Source organism: Microtus ochrogaster, chromosome 7 (genome assembly GCF_000317375.1).
Source record: "Microtus ochrogaster isolate Prairie Vole_2 chromosome 7, MicOch1.0, whole genome shotgun sequence".
Classification (NCBI taxonomy): domain Eukaryota; kingdom Metazoa; phylum Chordata; class Mammalia; order Rodentia; family Cricetidae; genus Microtus; species Microtus ochrogaster.
The window spans coordinates 73,056,913-73,074,007 of record NC_022014.1 but is presented as its reverse complement, the minus strand read 5'-3'; the positions used below and the strand labels follow the sequence as shown (position 1 = coordinate 73,074,007).

Genomic DNA, 17,095 nt, shown 5'->3' with positions numbered 1-17,095 from the left:
GTCAGGGATAGTAATGCCTCCAGTCAATCCTTTATTGTATAAAATTGGTTTGGCTATCCTGGGTTTTTTGTTTTTCCATATGAAGTTGATTATTGTCTTCTCCAGCTCTGTGAAAAATTTTGATGGGATCTTGATGGGGAAATTCCTTATGTACCAGGTATCAGCAATCATCAGTTAGGCCATTCATTTGAGAGGAAGCAGACATGTACTCATGTCTCAAATGATGCCTAGAAAGGAGACAGCAGCAGGGGGGCCTTTTCATTCCCTCTATTCCTGCCTAGCCTCCCCCACCAGTATTGTAATTGTTAAACCAAAGAACTTCAAATTGCCTATGCTGTTATTTTGAAGAGTTGAGGAGTAATTATGAATACTCTCCAAAGTGGTAGTCGCCGATGTAACCTGAATGTTTCTGTTTTCAGACCCTGTGCAGTATTGGATATGCATCATCCCTTATTTTCCTAACATACATAATTTCATTCGTTTTTCGTAATGGCAGAAAAAATAGTGGCGTTTGGTCATTTTTCTTCTTGGTTGTAAGTATGCATATGATGCTGCCTTCTTGTTTTATTTTTAGCTTTCGTGAATAAATCTAGGAGCATGTATTTTATTTTACTTAAAATCTGTTTTGGACTTCATTATTTTCTATTATGTGTATGAGTGTTTTGCCTGCTTGTGTGTATGTGTACCTGTGCCGGTGGAGTTCAGAAGAGGACATCAGATCCCTTGGAACTGGAGTTGAAGATGGTTGTGAAAGGCCATGTACGCCTGAGAAATGAAGCTGGGTCCTCTTGAAAGGCAACAGGAGCTCTTAAACACTAAAGCCTCCCCAGCCCCAAGGACCATATATTTCCATCATTGCACTAAGCAGAATGGCAAATTAATAATTCTTTTTACAAAATCTTAATTGCTCTAAGATAATCATAAATCTATGGATATTGTACTATATGTGTGGGTGTATGTCTACAGAGCTTGAGGGATCCGGGAGGTAGAGATTTCTACCTCACAGCCATTCATTTCTTTCCATTGATATATTATACCATTGATATATATATCCATCCATTGATTTTTTTCCATTGCTGATGTCTATCAAATGGCTTCCTGTTTGGGGCTATTATTAATAATACTGCAGAAAGTCAGTATTGTATATACTTTGACACATTTGTATACATGCATATATGTAGTCAGGGATACAAACCTAGCAGTAGAATTCTTAGGAATTTTTATATACTTACCTTTGGCATATTTTGTAAATTAGTTGTTTACAGCAACATAAACTCAAGGGGTTGATTTCTTATATAGGTTCTTTAAAACAAAATCAAATAAAACTCCTCAGTACGCACAAAAATTTCACAAATGTTTATAGCAGCTTTATTAATAATTGCCCAAGTATAGAGCTAACCAAAATATATCAAGATGATAAATGGTTAAATAAATGAAAGTATATCTATGTGATAGAATATTATTCAGTTCTAAAGAGAAGTGAGCTGTCAATCCCTGGAAAGACAAGAAATAAATTTAAAGACAACATGAAAAGGCTACATATCATGATTTCAATTACATGCTATTCCAGAAAAACTATAAAAATAGTAAAAAGTTTAGTTGGTGCCAAGAATTTTGGAGGTAGAAAGATGAGTAGGTTAGCTTGGAGAACTTTTATGGCAATGACCTGTTTTGTATAGTACCATAATTCATAATGGTAAATACATCATAATGGTAAATACATGTAACTTCAACAAGACCTGCAGACTATACAGCAATAAGAATAAACTCTAATACAAAATGTCCCTGGAGATTAAATAAAATTTTGAAAAAGAGATAACATATTTAAACCCTTATACAGTTAAAATAACATAAAGAGTATTGTTCCTTTTGGAAAATGATTTTAAAATTGGGAAAGATAATATTAATGGGTCTGGAGCTTAGTGATAGAGCCCTTGCTTTGCATGAGTAATGCTGTAGGTTCAGTCCAGTTCTACACGTGTACCTGTGTGTGCATATGTGTGTGTGTGTATGTGTGTGAGTGTTCAGGTGGGAAGGGACCTATGCATGTATACATGTGCACATGTGTGCATGTCTATGAAAACTGTTGGTATATCTACTTAGACAAAGGATAGTGTTCTAGACAAAAAGACAGTAAAACCAGCCTAGAAGAACTTTTCATTTTTTTTATGGTTTTTCAAGACAGAGTTTCTCTGTGTAGCTTTTGCTGTCCTGGAACCCACTCTGTAGACCAGGCTGGCCTCAAACTCACAGAGATCTGACTGCCTCTACATCCTGAGTTCTGGGATTAATTAAGCTTGTCTGGCTTAGAAGAAACTTAAAAGAATAATAATAACAAACAATAAGAGGATATTAAGTATGGTACTAGAAGGAGGAAAAGGTAGTATTGGGTGCATATGATCAGCATATAGTGTATAAATGTATGGTAACTTTCAAAGAGTAAAAATATCTAAATATTTCAAAAAGAATAATAACCAACAATGACTGATTCTAGAATGCAATGTTGATAGAGTATTAGCAACTATCAAAATAAATGTGGAAATCACATATGTTGAGGAAACATCACATGGTTTCTGAAACATGCCCGGGAAAAAACAAACATGAATAGAGCATAGATGTGAGAAGCCAATGGAAAATCCCATATTAAATGTTAAGACTATGAATTACTCATTTGGTGTTGGCAGTTGGACAGTGAAAGCTACAATAGTTGACTAGAACACCTTGAATGATTGAGGCATAGCATCATGCACACTCCAGTCATGGCTTTTTAGAGGAACAGAATGTCACGAATGTTTTGAAAATATTTTTGACAACTGTTGATTTTTTTAATTGCCCAAGAAGATTTTAATTTTGGGGAGGTGAACAGATGGCTGAATGGTTAAAAGTGCTGCCTTCTCTTCCAAAGGACTTACATGGTGGCTCACAACTGTCTATAACTTAAATCCCAGGGAATCCAACATCCTCTTTTGGCCTCCCCAAGTACTAGGCATTCACATGGTATGTAGACGTACACATAGGCAAAAATAAAATCCTGTACACATAAAATAATAATAGGAATGGGAAACTTAATAAAAAGATTTTAATCTCCAACACTGAAAGCATCAATATGAAAAATATTAAGGTATACCACAATTAATATGACCAAAAAATACAATAACAAAATTTTGAAGACAAAACTATAAACTCTGACATATTCAATCAAGGAAATATCCAGCTATAAAAATTAATAGCCAGTCTCCTTAGACTTAGAAAGATATCTAAGATTTATGCTGAAGTAAAAAAAAAGTACATAGAAGTAAATGACCAAAGAATGCCATCATCAAAATCTGGATTTATAAACACTGAAAAGCAATGCCCGATGTGGGATTTCCCTCTGTATGCTGTGAATACCATTGGTGAACAAAGAAACTGCCTTGGCCTATTGATAGGGCAGAACTTAGGTAGGCAGGGAAAACTAAACTGAATGCTGGGAGAAAGGAGGCAGAGTCAGTGAGAAGCCATGGAGCCACCACTGGAAACAGACGTGCTAAAACTTTGCTGGTAGGTCACAAACTTGTGGTGATGCACAAATTAATGGAGATGGGTTAAATTAAGATGTAAAAGTTAGCCAATAAGAATCTAGAGCTAATGGGCCAAGCAGTGGTTTAAATAATATAGTTTCTGTGTGATTATTTCGGGGCTGAGCAGCCAGGAACCAACAAGCGGCTCCTAACAACAAATGCCTTCCAATAAAAGTATGACTTAGCTTGTGACACAAAGGGGAAAGTATGATGGCATTGCTCTGTTGCATGAGGTAGAAATCTATAATAGGAACACTGAGGAGATGAATTCCTGCTCTCTTTTGAAAATAAGCTGTAGCTCATATCACTACGCTTCAGTGACTCCATACTGTGCTTTCATTTCAGGTCACCAGCTTCTCCTTAATTGCTAATGAGATAAATGTGTATGGGTTTCTAGGGCTCCTATTCAGTACCCTTTTGATTCCGCCCTTCACACTGATTGGCTCTCTATTCATTTTTTCTGAGGTAAGTCCTTTTCTCCTCCTCCTACCATCATCAAGTGCAAAGCCAGCAAAGGAAGCCTTGGAGATGAGAAACACAGGGCAAGTCAGTTCCTAGCGTGCCAATGTTTGAAGCTGTGATTCTCAGGAAGTGATGTCTGTAGAACGTGCAGAGGGTCCAGCCATGCTCTCTGTTAGTAGAAAGTCCTGCCCTGGTTCAGGAAGCCCAAAGGCAACTCCAGACTAGTAGCATTTCACAGTCTTCATTCCTGGGAGCCTACTATGAGTCAAAAGGAAAGTCCCTCTTCTGTTCATAGTAGGATGCATCGCACGAAAAGGAGCACACAACAGCCAGGTTGCATATATTGACCTGGAGTCTAGCCTATGGGGAGACTAAGATACATGAGATTTATCCAGTTTATGGGTGTTGGTAACAACAGTATAACTGAGTAATATAGCTTACACAGCAGATAGAAGTTCAACTAAAAAGAGAGCCAAGACTTGACCTTGCACTCCAAACTTTAGAGGTTGGGAGAGAGGAAGAGTGAGTAAATCAGTGTGGACAGGAGCCAGAGAAATGGCTCACTAGAGAATGTCACATCCCCGTGCCTCAGTAGCTAAGTGTCAGTTTCCAGGAGTGAAATAGGAATGTTTCCATATGTAAAGACCGATTAAGCCACCGACTGCTACTGAACAGTCCAGAAGAATGGCAACTGGGAAAAGACCATTCCGTCTAAGGACGTGAAGGCCGCTGGTGACGTCAGCAGTGTCCGTTTTGATGGAAGCATCAGCTTTACTAAATGAGCCTGGTAGAGACTGTTAGGTGAGCAAGCGCTGGTAGTGTCTATCGGCAAGTATGCCTGTGCGTTTTCTGTCAAGATAGCAGAAGTGATGAACAGGTGAATCAGGAAGAGGGTCAATGTTTTTAATTCATTTTTCCTAAGAAGCCTCATACTGCGCTGATGTGAAATAGGAAATTTCTCATAGTAAGGGAGAGGACCATTATCCAGGGAGTAAACTCTGAAAAGCCGGGTGAAAACCATCAGCATGCATGTACAAGTGGAGAGGTTGCTGTCGACAGTCATTACCTGTGTGTGACATATGCGAGGCAGGATTAGCATTTTGATACCAGAAGAAATACATGAATGTGGTGATATTCTGTTTACAAATAAAGCTCACAGAGAGGGTTAGCTTTAGAAAGACTTGCTGGTGTCTTCAGGGCCCTGCCTGCACCACCCACAATCTTGCTCACTCCCAGTGTTGCACAGAACAATACCCTGCCTCCTGGCCTGGGGACAAACTCAAGTTCATGGAAACACTGAGGAACAAGGACAAACTACCATGGTCAGAAACAGACTCCACCCAGTACCCGGGTTACATGGGTTCATTGCAGAAAGGATGAATTATGAACGGGAATCTTCATGTCAACATGTCTTCTCCTTTTGCAGATTTCTTATGACTCTATGGATTACTTAGGAGCCTCAGAATCTCAAGTCATGTTTCTGGCATTGTTCATAGTAAGATGGCATTTCCTTTCTAATGATTTTGCACTAGGAGACACACTTGTACATTTTTTATTACTTTCTCTGCATTTATCCTCTGTCTTTTACAGTGTGCATCTTGATCTCATCCATTTCCCAGTCCCTTTGCACCTGCCCTCTGCCTCCCCCAATATAAAACAAAATTTAAGTGGGGAAAAAGGGGGAGATTAGAAATCTCATCATGGAAGTTTCAATGTGACACATTGAGTCACGTAGCAAACCCCTTTATCCATGTATCTTTACTTGCAAGTATTCATTGCAAAGAGTCATTGGTCTGGTTGGAGCCCTCTGGTTTCTATGAAGCTGTTGATGCTGGGTCCTCACTAGGACTCAGCAGCTGCCCAGACCCAGAACCAGAGTTATGACTTGGCATGTCCCAACATCCACCCCATTTGCAACCTGCTGAAGCACATGCAGGAGCTTGACTTGCAGACCGAACCTTCAGGAACTCCACAACACAGGACAGCAACAGGACATTTGTACATTTTTTAATGTTTCTTTCAGTTTGAACAAATTAAAAATTATGTGGAAATTTGGGGCATAAGAAGTAACACCACACACACACACACACACACACACATACACACACACTAAGATGACAGCGATCATTTGATGACAACTCTGAACAGCATTAGCAGGACTTGTATTAACTCATTACTACTATGTTGGCATTTTATATTTATTTATTTATTTATTTATTTATTTATTTATCTATTTACTTGGGGGAGGGTGCATGCTATGGCATGCATGCCGAAGTCAAAGAATACCTTGTGGGAGTCATTTTCCCCTTCCACCATGTGGGTCCTGGGTACTGAACTTTGGTCATCAGGCTTGGCGACAAGCATCTTTATCAACTGCACTTTCTCCCTGGCCTGCTATTATTATGTTCATGTTATTCCTTCTTTGAGTAACAGAAGCACTAACTTTGGCAGCTTCCGACAATATCAAATTCAGGTTTGTGAGAATGTTACCAGATGCCATTTTATAGATGATCAGTCTCATTGAATCAACTCCAATATGAAAGCAATTATATTTATTATGATGAAGCTAATTTTATCTTTCTTTCTCTGTCCCTAGCCTTACTTCCATTTTCTCCTTTTCTTTTTTGTTCTGCGCTGTCTGGAAAGGTATTCCAGAAAGAAATTGCTGAGAATGGACCCTGTGTTCAGGTGAAAGCATTCAAATAGAATTTTGTGTTTCATTTAATCTTTATTCTTTAGACATTTTAACATGCCTACATTAATTAATCAAGGTGGGGGGGGAACAACCCATCATTGTATTTTAAGGACCTGAGTTATAGGCAAAAACTATTATAATTTGTGATCTTACAGTCTAGCGGGAAACCTGACATTAGCATACATAAGACCCTGACACATGAGAAGAAATGGAAATTTCACTGGTACACTGAAGTCATATACAAGAGGTGGTATCTTTGAAAGAATGGACAAATACAAATAAGCAATTGGATACGTGTTGACATCCAAGAAGGAAATACATTGAGCAATAAGACAATGGTTAAGAGGCAGGATGCAGGCCCTTTCCCCCACAGACTTGAGGAGACAATTGGGGCACATTTAAAGGCTTGTGTTGGAGGATTTCAGGAAATAAAAGTGAAGCTGGATATTGGAAGACACTGAAATAGGGAAGTATGGGAAAAGTATTGAAAACTGCGTTTTGCACACTTAGTTACTATTCTGTTTCTTTGAAGAGACACCATAACTTAGGCAACTCTTAGAAGAGAAAGCACCTGCTCGGAGGCTCACTTACAGTTTTAGAGGGTTAGTACATGATTAACATGGTGGGAAGCATCTGGGCGTGGCACTGGGGCACTAATTGAGACATTTACATCCTGATGCACAGGCAGCAGGCAGAGACATAGAGAGGGAGACTGCACATGGCTTGGGTTTTTGAGACCTCAAAGCCTACCCTTAGTGACACACCTACTCCAGCAAGACCACGCCCTCTAGTCCTTCCAAAACAGTTTCACTATCTGATGACTAAGCATTCAAGTATCTAGGCCTATAAAGAACATTTTCATTCAAGCCACCACCACACACCTAGCTTTTCCTTCCTATAAAATAAAAAATCAAACTCAAATCCACATTTGATTAAAAATTAAAAAAAAGAGTGGCCAGATGACAACATGTTTTAGGGAAACCAACCAAGCATAGAAATTAAGGTGACCTGAGGGAGAGAAAAATCAGCCGACTCTGTTATGATTGATTAAAGGTCTTGTTTGACAGCAGCAGGAAGGTCTGACTGACACATTCTTAAGGGACAGCACACCAGGTATCTGAATGGACACTGGGATGCTGATGAGACATCCTGGACTGACTAGGATATGTTCCTAATTTCTAGGGCTCCCTGGTCCTTCATTGTTATTGAGCTTGAAAGTCGTAAAATATACCCCAACTTCATTCTAGAGATTTCTTTCCTCAAGGAAAGATGCCTTCACATTCCTGACTGTGGGAGTGTGCTGCTTTGCAAGTTGAAGGGGAAAAAAATGTCATCAATGATTATGAGAACTATATTTACGTAACTAGCAAGAATGGATAGGAGCAGAATCGTTTGACTCCTTGGTAGAAAGAATGAAGGTATTTGAAAGGTACACATTCGAGTATAAAACCGAAGTCCAGTCCATCAATTTCAACAACTGATAAGTTTAACCTGCTGTTTGGGTTTTAGAATTTCCCCAAGAAGCTGTCATGCTTTCCCAAACCCAGAAGAGCCTGGAGAAGAGGATGAAGATGTTCAGATGGAAAGAACGAGAACGGCAGATGCTGTGACTGCGCTACAGATGAACGAGGTGGTGCTCATAAAAACATTCTTCCTTTCTTCCACAAACAATTCTGCCAGCTTGGCAAGAAACATCCCAATCTTAATTCTCTTAAAAGTCTGATGGGGGAGGAGGGCTCTTCCACTCTTACAGTTCATTATGTGATGTCAGAAGGTAAGCAGTGCCTATGATCTATGAAAACAAAGGGAACACACACACACACACCAATTTATTAATTTATTTTTCAGAGTCACAGTTTGATACATACAGTCAAACATTAGAAAATTAAAGATCTTAATGACTTTCTTTGAAAGAACTGTTTGTATTTTATGTGTACATATATTGCCTGAGTGTATGTATGAACATCATTTTACATAGATGCCCACAAATTCTAGTAGCCAAATCAGGGCATCAGATTCCCCTAGAACTGGAGTTACAGGCAGTTCCGAGCCACCTAGTATGGGCACCAGAAACCAAACTCAAGTCCTCTACAAGGGCTTTTAACCATTGAGCATCTCTCCAGCCCCAACTTTTATGAGTTTTATAAGCCAAGTTAAGCTAGTTGTAAACAGTTCAGAAGAGAGTTCCCCTGTGCCTGCATCTGTGTCTGTGTGTTCTTGTATTTATGTGTGTGTGCCTGTTTCTCTGTGTATCTGTGTGCCTGTTTCTCTCTGTGTGAGAATGTTTGTGTATGTATGTATGTGCCTGTTTATGTGTGTGTGTTATGTCTCTGTGTGTGCCTGTTTCTGTGTGTTTGTGTGTATTTATGTGTGTGTGCCTGTTTCTCTCTCTCTGTGTATTTGTGTATTATGTGTCTGTTTATGTGTGTGTTTTTATGTCTGTGTGAGTTCCTGTTTCTGTGCCTGTGTCTGGGGGTTTGTGTGTATTTATGTGTGTGTGCCTGTTTCTCTGTGTGTGTGTATGTGTGTGTGTGTGTGTTAACTCATTGGTTATGTGAGGGGCCTCATTCCAATTCTCTGTAGAATAGCAAAAACAAATCACACACAGCACTGCAAATCAAATACCCACAGAGGAACGTGGCGGAGTTCACTTGAAAACAACAGCTTCTGTCAAGAGTGGTTTCACTCACGATTCTATGCAAGGAAAGTCCTGGTGAAGGGGTGTAAAGAAGTCTCTTGGTGGCAAGTGAGAAGACTGATGTTCATCTCTCTTTACAGAAGCCAGTCATCATTGCTAGCTGTCTACGGAAGGAGTATGCAGGCAAAAAGAAAAAATGCTTCTCCAAAACAAAGAAAAAGATCGCCACAAGGAACATCTCCTTCTGTGTTAAAAAAGGTTGGGAACCACAGTTCTGTCCCTAGAGCTGCTGGGGGCACTGAAGCCTGGGTCTTTCTAAGGGGCAACGAGTGTCAGACTGGAATCCTCTGTTGGTGAACACTGAAAGGCAGCTGGCTCACCAGGAGTTATTATAACTGTTTTAGTAATAATGGGTTTCCTTTGCAAAGGAAGAGCGTGTTACAGCCTTTCTCTTTAAAACCCACTGCAAGAGGTCAAAAGGATAGTATAGATTGAATTTAATTATTAAGTATTTCAAATGGTTTTTTTTAAGTATTGAGGATAAAGCCAGGGCCTCATGAATTCTAGTAGGCAAACATTCTACCAATGAGATACATTCTAAGTCTTGGCATAGGGATAAATTGAAATCTTTCATAATAGATAGGACTGAGTCACAGTAGTGCATATTTCATTCTTAACAAATAGTTTATGATAACTAGGCATAACAATTTATGCCTATAATGCCAGAACTTGGGAGTCTAAAGCAAGAATATTGTAACAAGTTCAAGGCCACTCAATTATACATGAGTTCCAGGGCCGTCAGAACTGCATAGGAAGAACCTATCTGAAGAAAGAAAATAGGGTTTGCTGTGGACATAGCTGCAGCAAGTGCTCTTTGAAATTCCAACTCAGTCTCTTAGTAACCTATCTTAAGCAAGTTATCTGCATTCTTTAAGACTCAGATATCTCCCCTGTAAGATGAAACTAGTAATGACATCATGTGTGTGTGTGTGTGTGTGTGTGTGTGTGTGTGTGAGAGAGAGAGAGAGAGAGAGAGAGAGAGAGAGAGCATAGTACATTTTGTGTAGCACCTCTCTACAGAAAGAGTTCACAAGTTGTATTTAGTTTTATTTTGTGAAATTATTTGCCTGTTCTTGAATATTCCTGTTTCTTTCAGGTGAAGTTCTGGGGCTCTTAGGACACAATGGAGCTGGTAAAAGTACAACGATTAGTATGATAACCGGAGACACAAAACCAACCGCAGGGCAGGTCAGTAATACACAAAGAAATATGTTCCATAATGTTGAGTAGAACAAGCATTTTGCAGTGATTATTCATGGCAACCTAAAAATACATAGTTTGTCCTCAATCAATTATAGTGATATGCATTGAAGATGATTGATTAAATTCTTTCTACTTGATGCAAAAAGTAATTTTTAAGAAGGGCTAATCTTATCAGTACAGTGCCCTTGAGTAGAGAATACTAATGAAATTACTTTTATACATTATAAACAAACATACACACAATCATAAATACTTTCATGAAGACACCATTGCTTTGTTATTTATCCCAAGAACTTGGTAAACTGAGTTTTCTCACCCAGCATTATACTAAAGACCTCTGTTAAAACCCAAACAAACCTTGGTAATGTGGTTACAGTCAAGAAGCCCCATATTTAATACTATTCTCTGCTTCCTTGATGTAATTAAAGGCTACTTGGCTCTTGTGTAGCCAGAGGCCACAGGTGTCTGCGCAAAGAAGACAGTCAGCAACACTTTCTGGTCATAACTGAGATAAATCTGGCCAGAAGGTGGATGATGTCTCCACTGGCAGAAATGTTGGCAGTGTCAGATGCTACTGGAGTCGTACTGATGTTCTCAAAGTGCCACCCTGAAGCTGTGCAGGAAACCTCGTTTCCTAAGATGACAGTCTTTAGAGACAAGCAACCCAATTGTCCACACTCTCATATAAAATCCTAGATTGTATATAAGTTGCACTTTTCTAGGCCATATGAGATAAATGATGGACGGAAACCAGAGTCACGACTTCAGAGGAACATGCTGTTGCCATGTGATCTGACTGCTAAAGCTATTTCATGAATTGGCCTTTTGTTTTCACTCTTGCCTGATGCAGCTACTGGAGCAGTCCTTTAAAAATGCAAACAAAAGCATGTCACTCTCCTGATTACCATAATGGTCCATACTCTACCATGGCTGCAGACAGCTTAGCACAGTATGGGCTGTGCCAATACAAACTCTTACCACAGTAGTCCATGCTCTACCATGGCTGCAGATGCCTTAACACAGTGTGGGCTGTGCCAATACAAACTCTTACCGTAGTGATATAATTTCTATCATGGCTGCAGACAGCTTAACACAGTGTGGGCTATGCCAACTGCCTTTCTCTCTCTCTGCCTCTTAGATTGGCCCTGGCTCTTCTCACTGTAGGATGTGCAGATTTGAGTTCCTAGTGGACAGAGCAATCTCCAGAAGCTTGGCTATCCCCTTCCTATTGCTCTAAATCTCATTTGCTCAAAGAGCCTTTGAGTGCCTAAATTATTCACTTTATGAATTTGTGTATTAGATGCATGTATTTTCACAAAAGCATTAAGTGGAGGCTGTCATCACTCCACTTATGTTTCAACTTATTTATTTTCTGGTTTCTTTCTAGGATTAAAGGTCTTCAAAGCCAAGTTAACTTGTTTTCTTTTCCTCTTTTGTACCAGAGAGAGATAGTAACAGAGAATCAAGGTCAAGGCCTTAGGTTCTAAAAGTTGATCCTAGTTTCACTCCCCAAGTTTACCTTCTGTGACCTTTGTGCAAACTTCTTAACACTGAAATGCACTAGGTTCACATATCTAATAGAGATACAGATAACTCTAGGAACTTTTGAGGATAACGTAACTTAAGATCTATTAAACGCTTAGTTCCAATACATAGGGTCACTGAGTACACACTAGCTATCACGCACACAGCACAGTGCTGGTCTCATCAGAATAATAAATATCACCATTGTATTAGTTCTTAAGTAGTAGATACATTGCTAAGGGTTTTTTTCTCTATTAGTTGCTTCAGGGTTGCTCGACTTTAGAACTAACGGCAGAGTGAATGGAATAAATGTTGTGTATAGAGTATTTATAAGCAACTATGGTTTTTACCCACTAGATGCCAGTAATCCCCTTTCCAGTACAGAAATGAACACAGTTGTGACAAGTAACCCTATGTGTCTCTAGATAGTGTGATATGTACCCTGAGAAGAGGATTGCTCTTCACTGAAAACCTCTGCCCTACTGGGGAACAGAACACTTACCACATATCCATTGTTGTGAACACTTGGATCAGTGAAAGGACCCAAGTAATAAGTCACCAAATAAACAATCTTAACTTTAACTATGGTGACGGATTTTGTCATAAAGTCTACACTATGATACTAAGATATAGTAGTGTGGAATATTTGCCTTTAAATTATTGAGAGATTCATAACTTCCCCAGAACTAAAAGATTACTCAACTCTTGTTGGAGGAGGCCATTTGTTTGTTCCTGACTGCTCAGCTCCAAAATAATCACACAGAAACTGTATTAATTAAATCACTGCTTGGCCTGTTAGCTCTAGCTTCTTATTTGCTAACTCTTACATCTTAATTTAACCCATCTCCATTAATCTGTGCATCACCACAAGGTCGTCGCCTACCAACAAAGTTTCAGCATGTCTGTCTCCAGCGGCTCCATGGCCTCTTCCTGACTCTGCCACCTTGCTTCCAGCATTCAGTTTAGTTTTCCCCACCAAGCTAAGTTCTGCCCTATCAGGGGCTCAAGACAGTTTCTTCATTAATCAATGGTATTCACAGCATGCAGAGGGGAATCCCACATCAAACTCTAAACATTTAATAGTTTTTGCGTGAACTTCACACATGAGCTCAGTGAGTACATCATTCCTGCCCCTTCCTCCACCTCTCCAACTTCTCCCATGTTCCAGCCCTACCTCTCAAACTCATGGTCTCTTCTTTAATTATCATTGCTTCATGACCATACACATATATATGTAATTAGATAGATGGATAGATGTACATATAATAGCATTGCTCACATGAATATGTGTCTGGATCTGACCACTTATGACCACTTAGGTTTAGACAAAGTATGCAGGAGCTCATCCCTGGAATAAACTAATTTTTCCTGTTGAAGCAGTTGTATTTTTTACTGTTAAGCTCTTAGTACCCAGGTGCATGAAGAACACATCATTTAGTATCATTTACATGTGCGCTCACACACACACACAGTTGAATAGAACTTGAGAAAGGTTTTCTTCTGTGTAGGTATTTTTGAAAGGGTGCAGTGAAGGTACCACCCTCGGCTTCTTGGGGTACTGTCCTCAGGAAAACTTGCTGTGGCCCGTCCTGACAGTGAAGGAGCACCTGGAAGTGTTCGCCGCCGTGAAAGGGCTAAAGAAAAAGGATGCCACGGTCGCTATTACACGGTACGTGGAGAAGCCATACTCACTCCATGCTTAGGAGGGTGGCATATTATTAATAGCATTCACACTAAATTAAAGAGGGGGATTCTAGCTAGTGACCACGTGTTGTGAGAGACTTGGTCATCCCCAACTAGGGTGTGAACTGGGAATCCAGTTCACTGTTGTTATTTTCTCTTACTTTAAGCCTAGAGAGAAAAGTTTACTGATTCTTTTTTTCATATGGAAAAGGATACTGGAGATAAGAATATGTTGAGCAAAATGGGCTATAATATATCAGTATTAACCAGCTTCGTGTTATTGTAATGAAACCCATGGGTCTGGCTACATTTGAAGAAAAGAGATTTATCTATTTAACTCAATTTTGGAGGTGAAATTTTGAGATGTCAGCCTTCAGTCTAGACTCTGGTGAGGGCCATATAGCAATGAGATCAGTACAGGATTGTTTCTGAATGGGAGAGGATACAGTTAGACAGGAAACCAGAGAGAGAGATAAAGATTCTAGAGTCCTTCTGAAACCAGAGCCCTGTTATTCTAGGATTTCCCTCTTCTCTATAGCTTTTAAGGGTCCACACTGTTTCCTAACATTACCCACTAAAAATAAGTGCGTGAACCCTTGGTGAGAAAACTATAGCTAAACAATAGTAATAACCCGAGGGGTATCAAAGTTGTGACCAACTCCAGTGACTTTTAAATTTTTTACTACTATAGTATTGTTTATGTTTGCGTGCTTCTTTTCTTCCTGCTCACGCCTAATGAGGAGTGACTCATTGTTTTTCTTAGACTGGCGAATGCCCTCAAACTGCAGGACCAGTTGAAGGCTCCAGTAAAGACCCTATCAGAGGGAGTGAAGAGAAAGGTAGGTACAGGGAGGGCTCAGTATCCCACTCTGTAGGCTGATGACAGACAGGCTGTCCTACTGCAGCCCCAAAGAGCCAGCTTCTGAGCTGCAAGCAGGGCTCAGAGGAAAACCCCACACAGTCGCCAATTTAGGATTTTTTAAATCTGAGGGGTTTCAGAGTGAAGAAGGGGTCAAGCGTACACTTTTTGTTGATGGCAACACTCCTTAGTTTCTCATGATGGATTCTGCCAGTCTCTGCCAGTTTATGTCATATTGAATTCTGTCAGTGTCTTTTAATTTCTGCCCTTTCTCTTTGTTCTACACAGCTTAGAAAGACCCACAAAAATCTTGCAGGCATGGCATCTGAAGGTCACATACCATTTCTTAGGTAAATGATAAGAAACAGAGTTTTCTTGATAGTCTTGAGCAATAAATCCAGATTATCACATGGCGAAGAGTAGCACTTCCGTTCAGTTAACTCCCTAATTAGTGGCCTGCAAACTGTGGCTACAGAAGGAGGGGGCTTTCTGTCATCTAATCTGTAGAGGTAGCCCTGTAAAACAAAACTACTAAGGAGGCTAAAAGAAATAAGGAAATGATGTGCTATATCCTATTCTTCTGAGTGTATAAAACATCTTAAACATTTTGTGGTTAGCGGTCATAAAGGCCAGACTTTCACTGTTTACAAATGTGTCCTCAGAGAAAGTGTAGCAGAGCGCTGGGGAAAGGGGTGAGGGCACCGCAGAGGATCCCACTCAGAACTCTCTGAGGCACATTGTCACTAAAAGCATAACTTAAGATCAATTTTTCTGGCCTGCATGTAACCCTTGACTATAAAAGAAAGAGACTTGCAACTCTTTCTTGGGCCTATGAAGTGGGTTTCTATTTTGTAGCTAGCCCTAGCCAGTCAGGGAATCTTATCCCGTGGTGTCTGAACAAAGACCATAACACTGAGGTTGGGAATCCATGTGAAGAGTTAATTACAGTCCCTGGGCCACAATTAGGTTACTTTGCACTGTTTACCTTGGCTCAACAAATCACACAGCTGGCTACATATCCTTGTAAATATTTTTCTGTGAATAGTTTACCTTAAACTCCATTAGCTGGACCCCTGATCTGATCTGAGGCTATTTTGAAATTTTGTATCGGTTGATGGTATAGGGCTATCTTGGCAGCTCGGGAAATTGCAGCTGTTTTCTTTTCTTTTTTAAAAACAATTTATTTATTTATTTATATTTTATGTATGTTGGTGGTTTTGCCTGCATGTATGTCTGTGTGAGGGTGTCAGGGTCCCTGGAATAGGAGCTATAGACAGTTGTGAACTGCCATGTGGGTGCTGGGAACTGAACTCAAGTCCTCTGAAAGAGTAGCTAATGCTCTTAACCCCTGCACTATCTCTCCAACCCCTACAGCTGTTTTCTCAAGCTGTGCTCAAAGACAGCTCTGAATGGAAACTTGTAACACCTGACTTGGGCAGCATCTCCTTGTATTTATTTTATTCATCAAGACTCTGTATAGGCTAGCAATATTAATATTAAACAGACAACGCAGCTAAGGAAGAGCCACCTTCAAGATAATCCACAGATAAAAATGCCCAGAAGATTGGAGTGTGTATTTATGTGGTAGTCACACATTATATCCAGTCTGTGGGGAACCACAGCCACTAGGGAAGGAATGCAATTAGCACATTTAAAGTTACAAGGCAGAAGCGACAGGATATTCTGGAGTCTGTACATCTCATAGACTTTGCAAAATGAGTTTCTCTCCACCAGAAATTATTTTCTGGGGGGTTGACACCTTGAGTACCAATTGCTATCTCCTGTAATAAATGATAAAGGCTCTCAGCACTGTCCCTCTTGTTTCAGCTCTGTTTCGTGCTGAGCATCCTGGGGAACCCATCTGTGGTGCTTCTAGATGAGCCATCAACTGGGATGGACCCTGAGGGGCAGCAGCAGATGTGGTGAGATCCCAGGAGCAACACTTATGTGGATTTATGTAGCTTTCCAATACTGACTTTAAACATAGTTTACATAAAAGCGTAAAGCTATTCATCCTTTAGCAGGAAAAGCAACATTAATAGAAAAGGTCCACGGTTTCATATTCTGGCTAACGCTTGTAATACAAAAACAAGAGACATAGTCCCTCCATCTAACATGCACTGTAAAAATCTTTTTCTTTCTGTTAGATCTCAGTATGCATAGGACACAGTCCACTCAATTGATTATTTCAAATCCTCTGCAATAGCAGCATGACGTGGTCATGGAGATGAAAATAAAAACCCTGAGTCCTCAGTATGTCAATTACTTTGTGAAATTGCTAAAATCGGTCATGTTGTGTCCTTGTGGACTACATCATGATCATCATGTGGTCTAGGAAGTCCTCACTTCCTCCCCTGCCTTCTCTCACTAATTCTCCTGCTGTTTAGCACTTTTTTTTTTTTTTTTTTTTT

The 17,095-nt window shown here is 39.9% G+C and overlaps 1 protein-coding gene across 3 annotated transcripts in view; it reads left to right on the top strand.

Annotated features, from left to right (window-relative positions):
* Positions 1–17,095, top strand: part of Abca9 (ATP binding cassette subfamily A member 9) — a 73,653-nt gene that overhangs the window by 49,148 nt on the left and 7,410 nt on the right. For all 3 annotated transcript variants that reach the window (XM_005350663.3, XM_026780699.1, XM_026780700.1), the window contains 10 exons: positions 420–533; positions 3,906–4,025; positions 5,449–5,517; positions 6,619–6,710; positions 8,227–8,347; positions 9,496–9,613; positions 10,512–10,603; positions 13,651–13,811; positions 14,589–14,664; positions 16,512–16,606. In XM_005350663.3, coding sequence (XP_005350720.1) covers positions 420–533; positions 3,906–4,025; positions 5,449–5,517; positions 6,619–6,710; positions 8,227–8,347; positions 9,496–9,613; positions 10,512–10,603; positions 13,651–13,811; positions 14,589–14,664; positions 16,512–16,606 — 1,058 coding nt within the window. The remainder of the gene's footprint in view (positions 1–419; positions 534–3,905; positions 4,026–5,448; positions 5,518–6,618; positions 6,711–8,226; positions 8,348–9,495; positions 9,614–10,511; positions 10,604–13,650; positions 13,812–14,588; positions 14,665–16,511; positions 16,607–17,095) is intronic.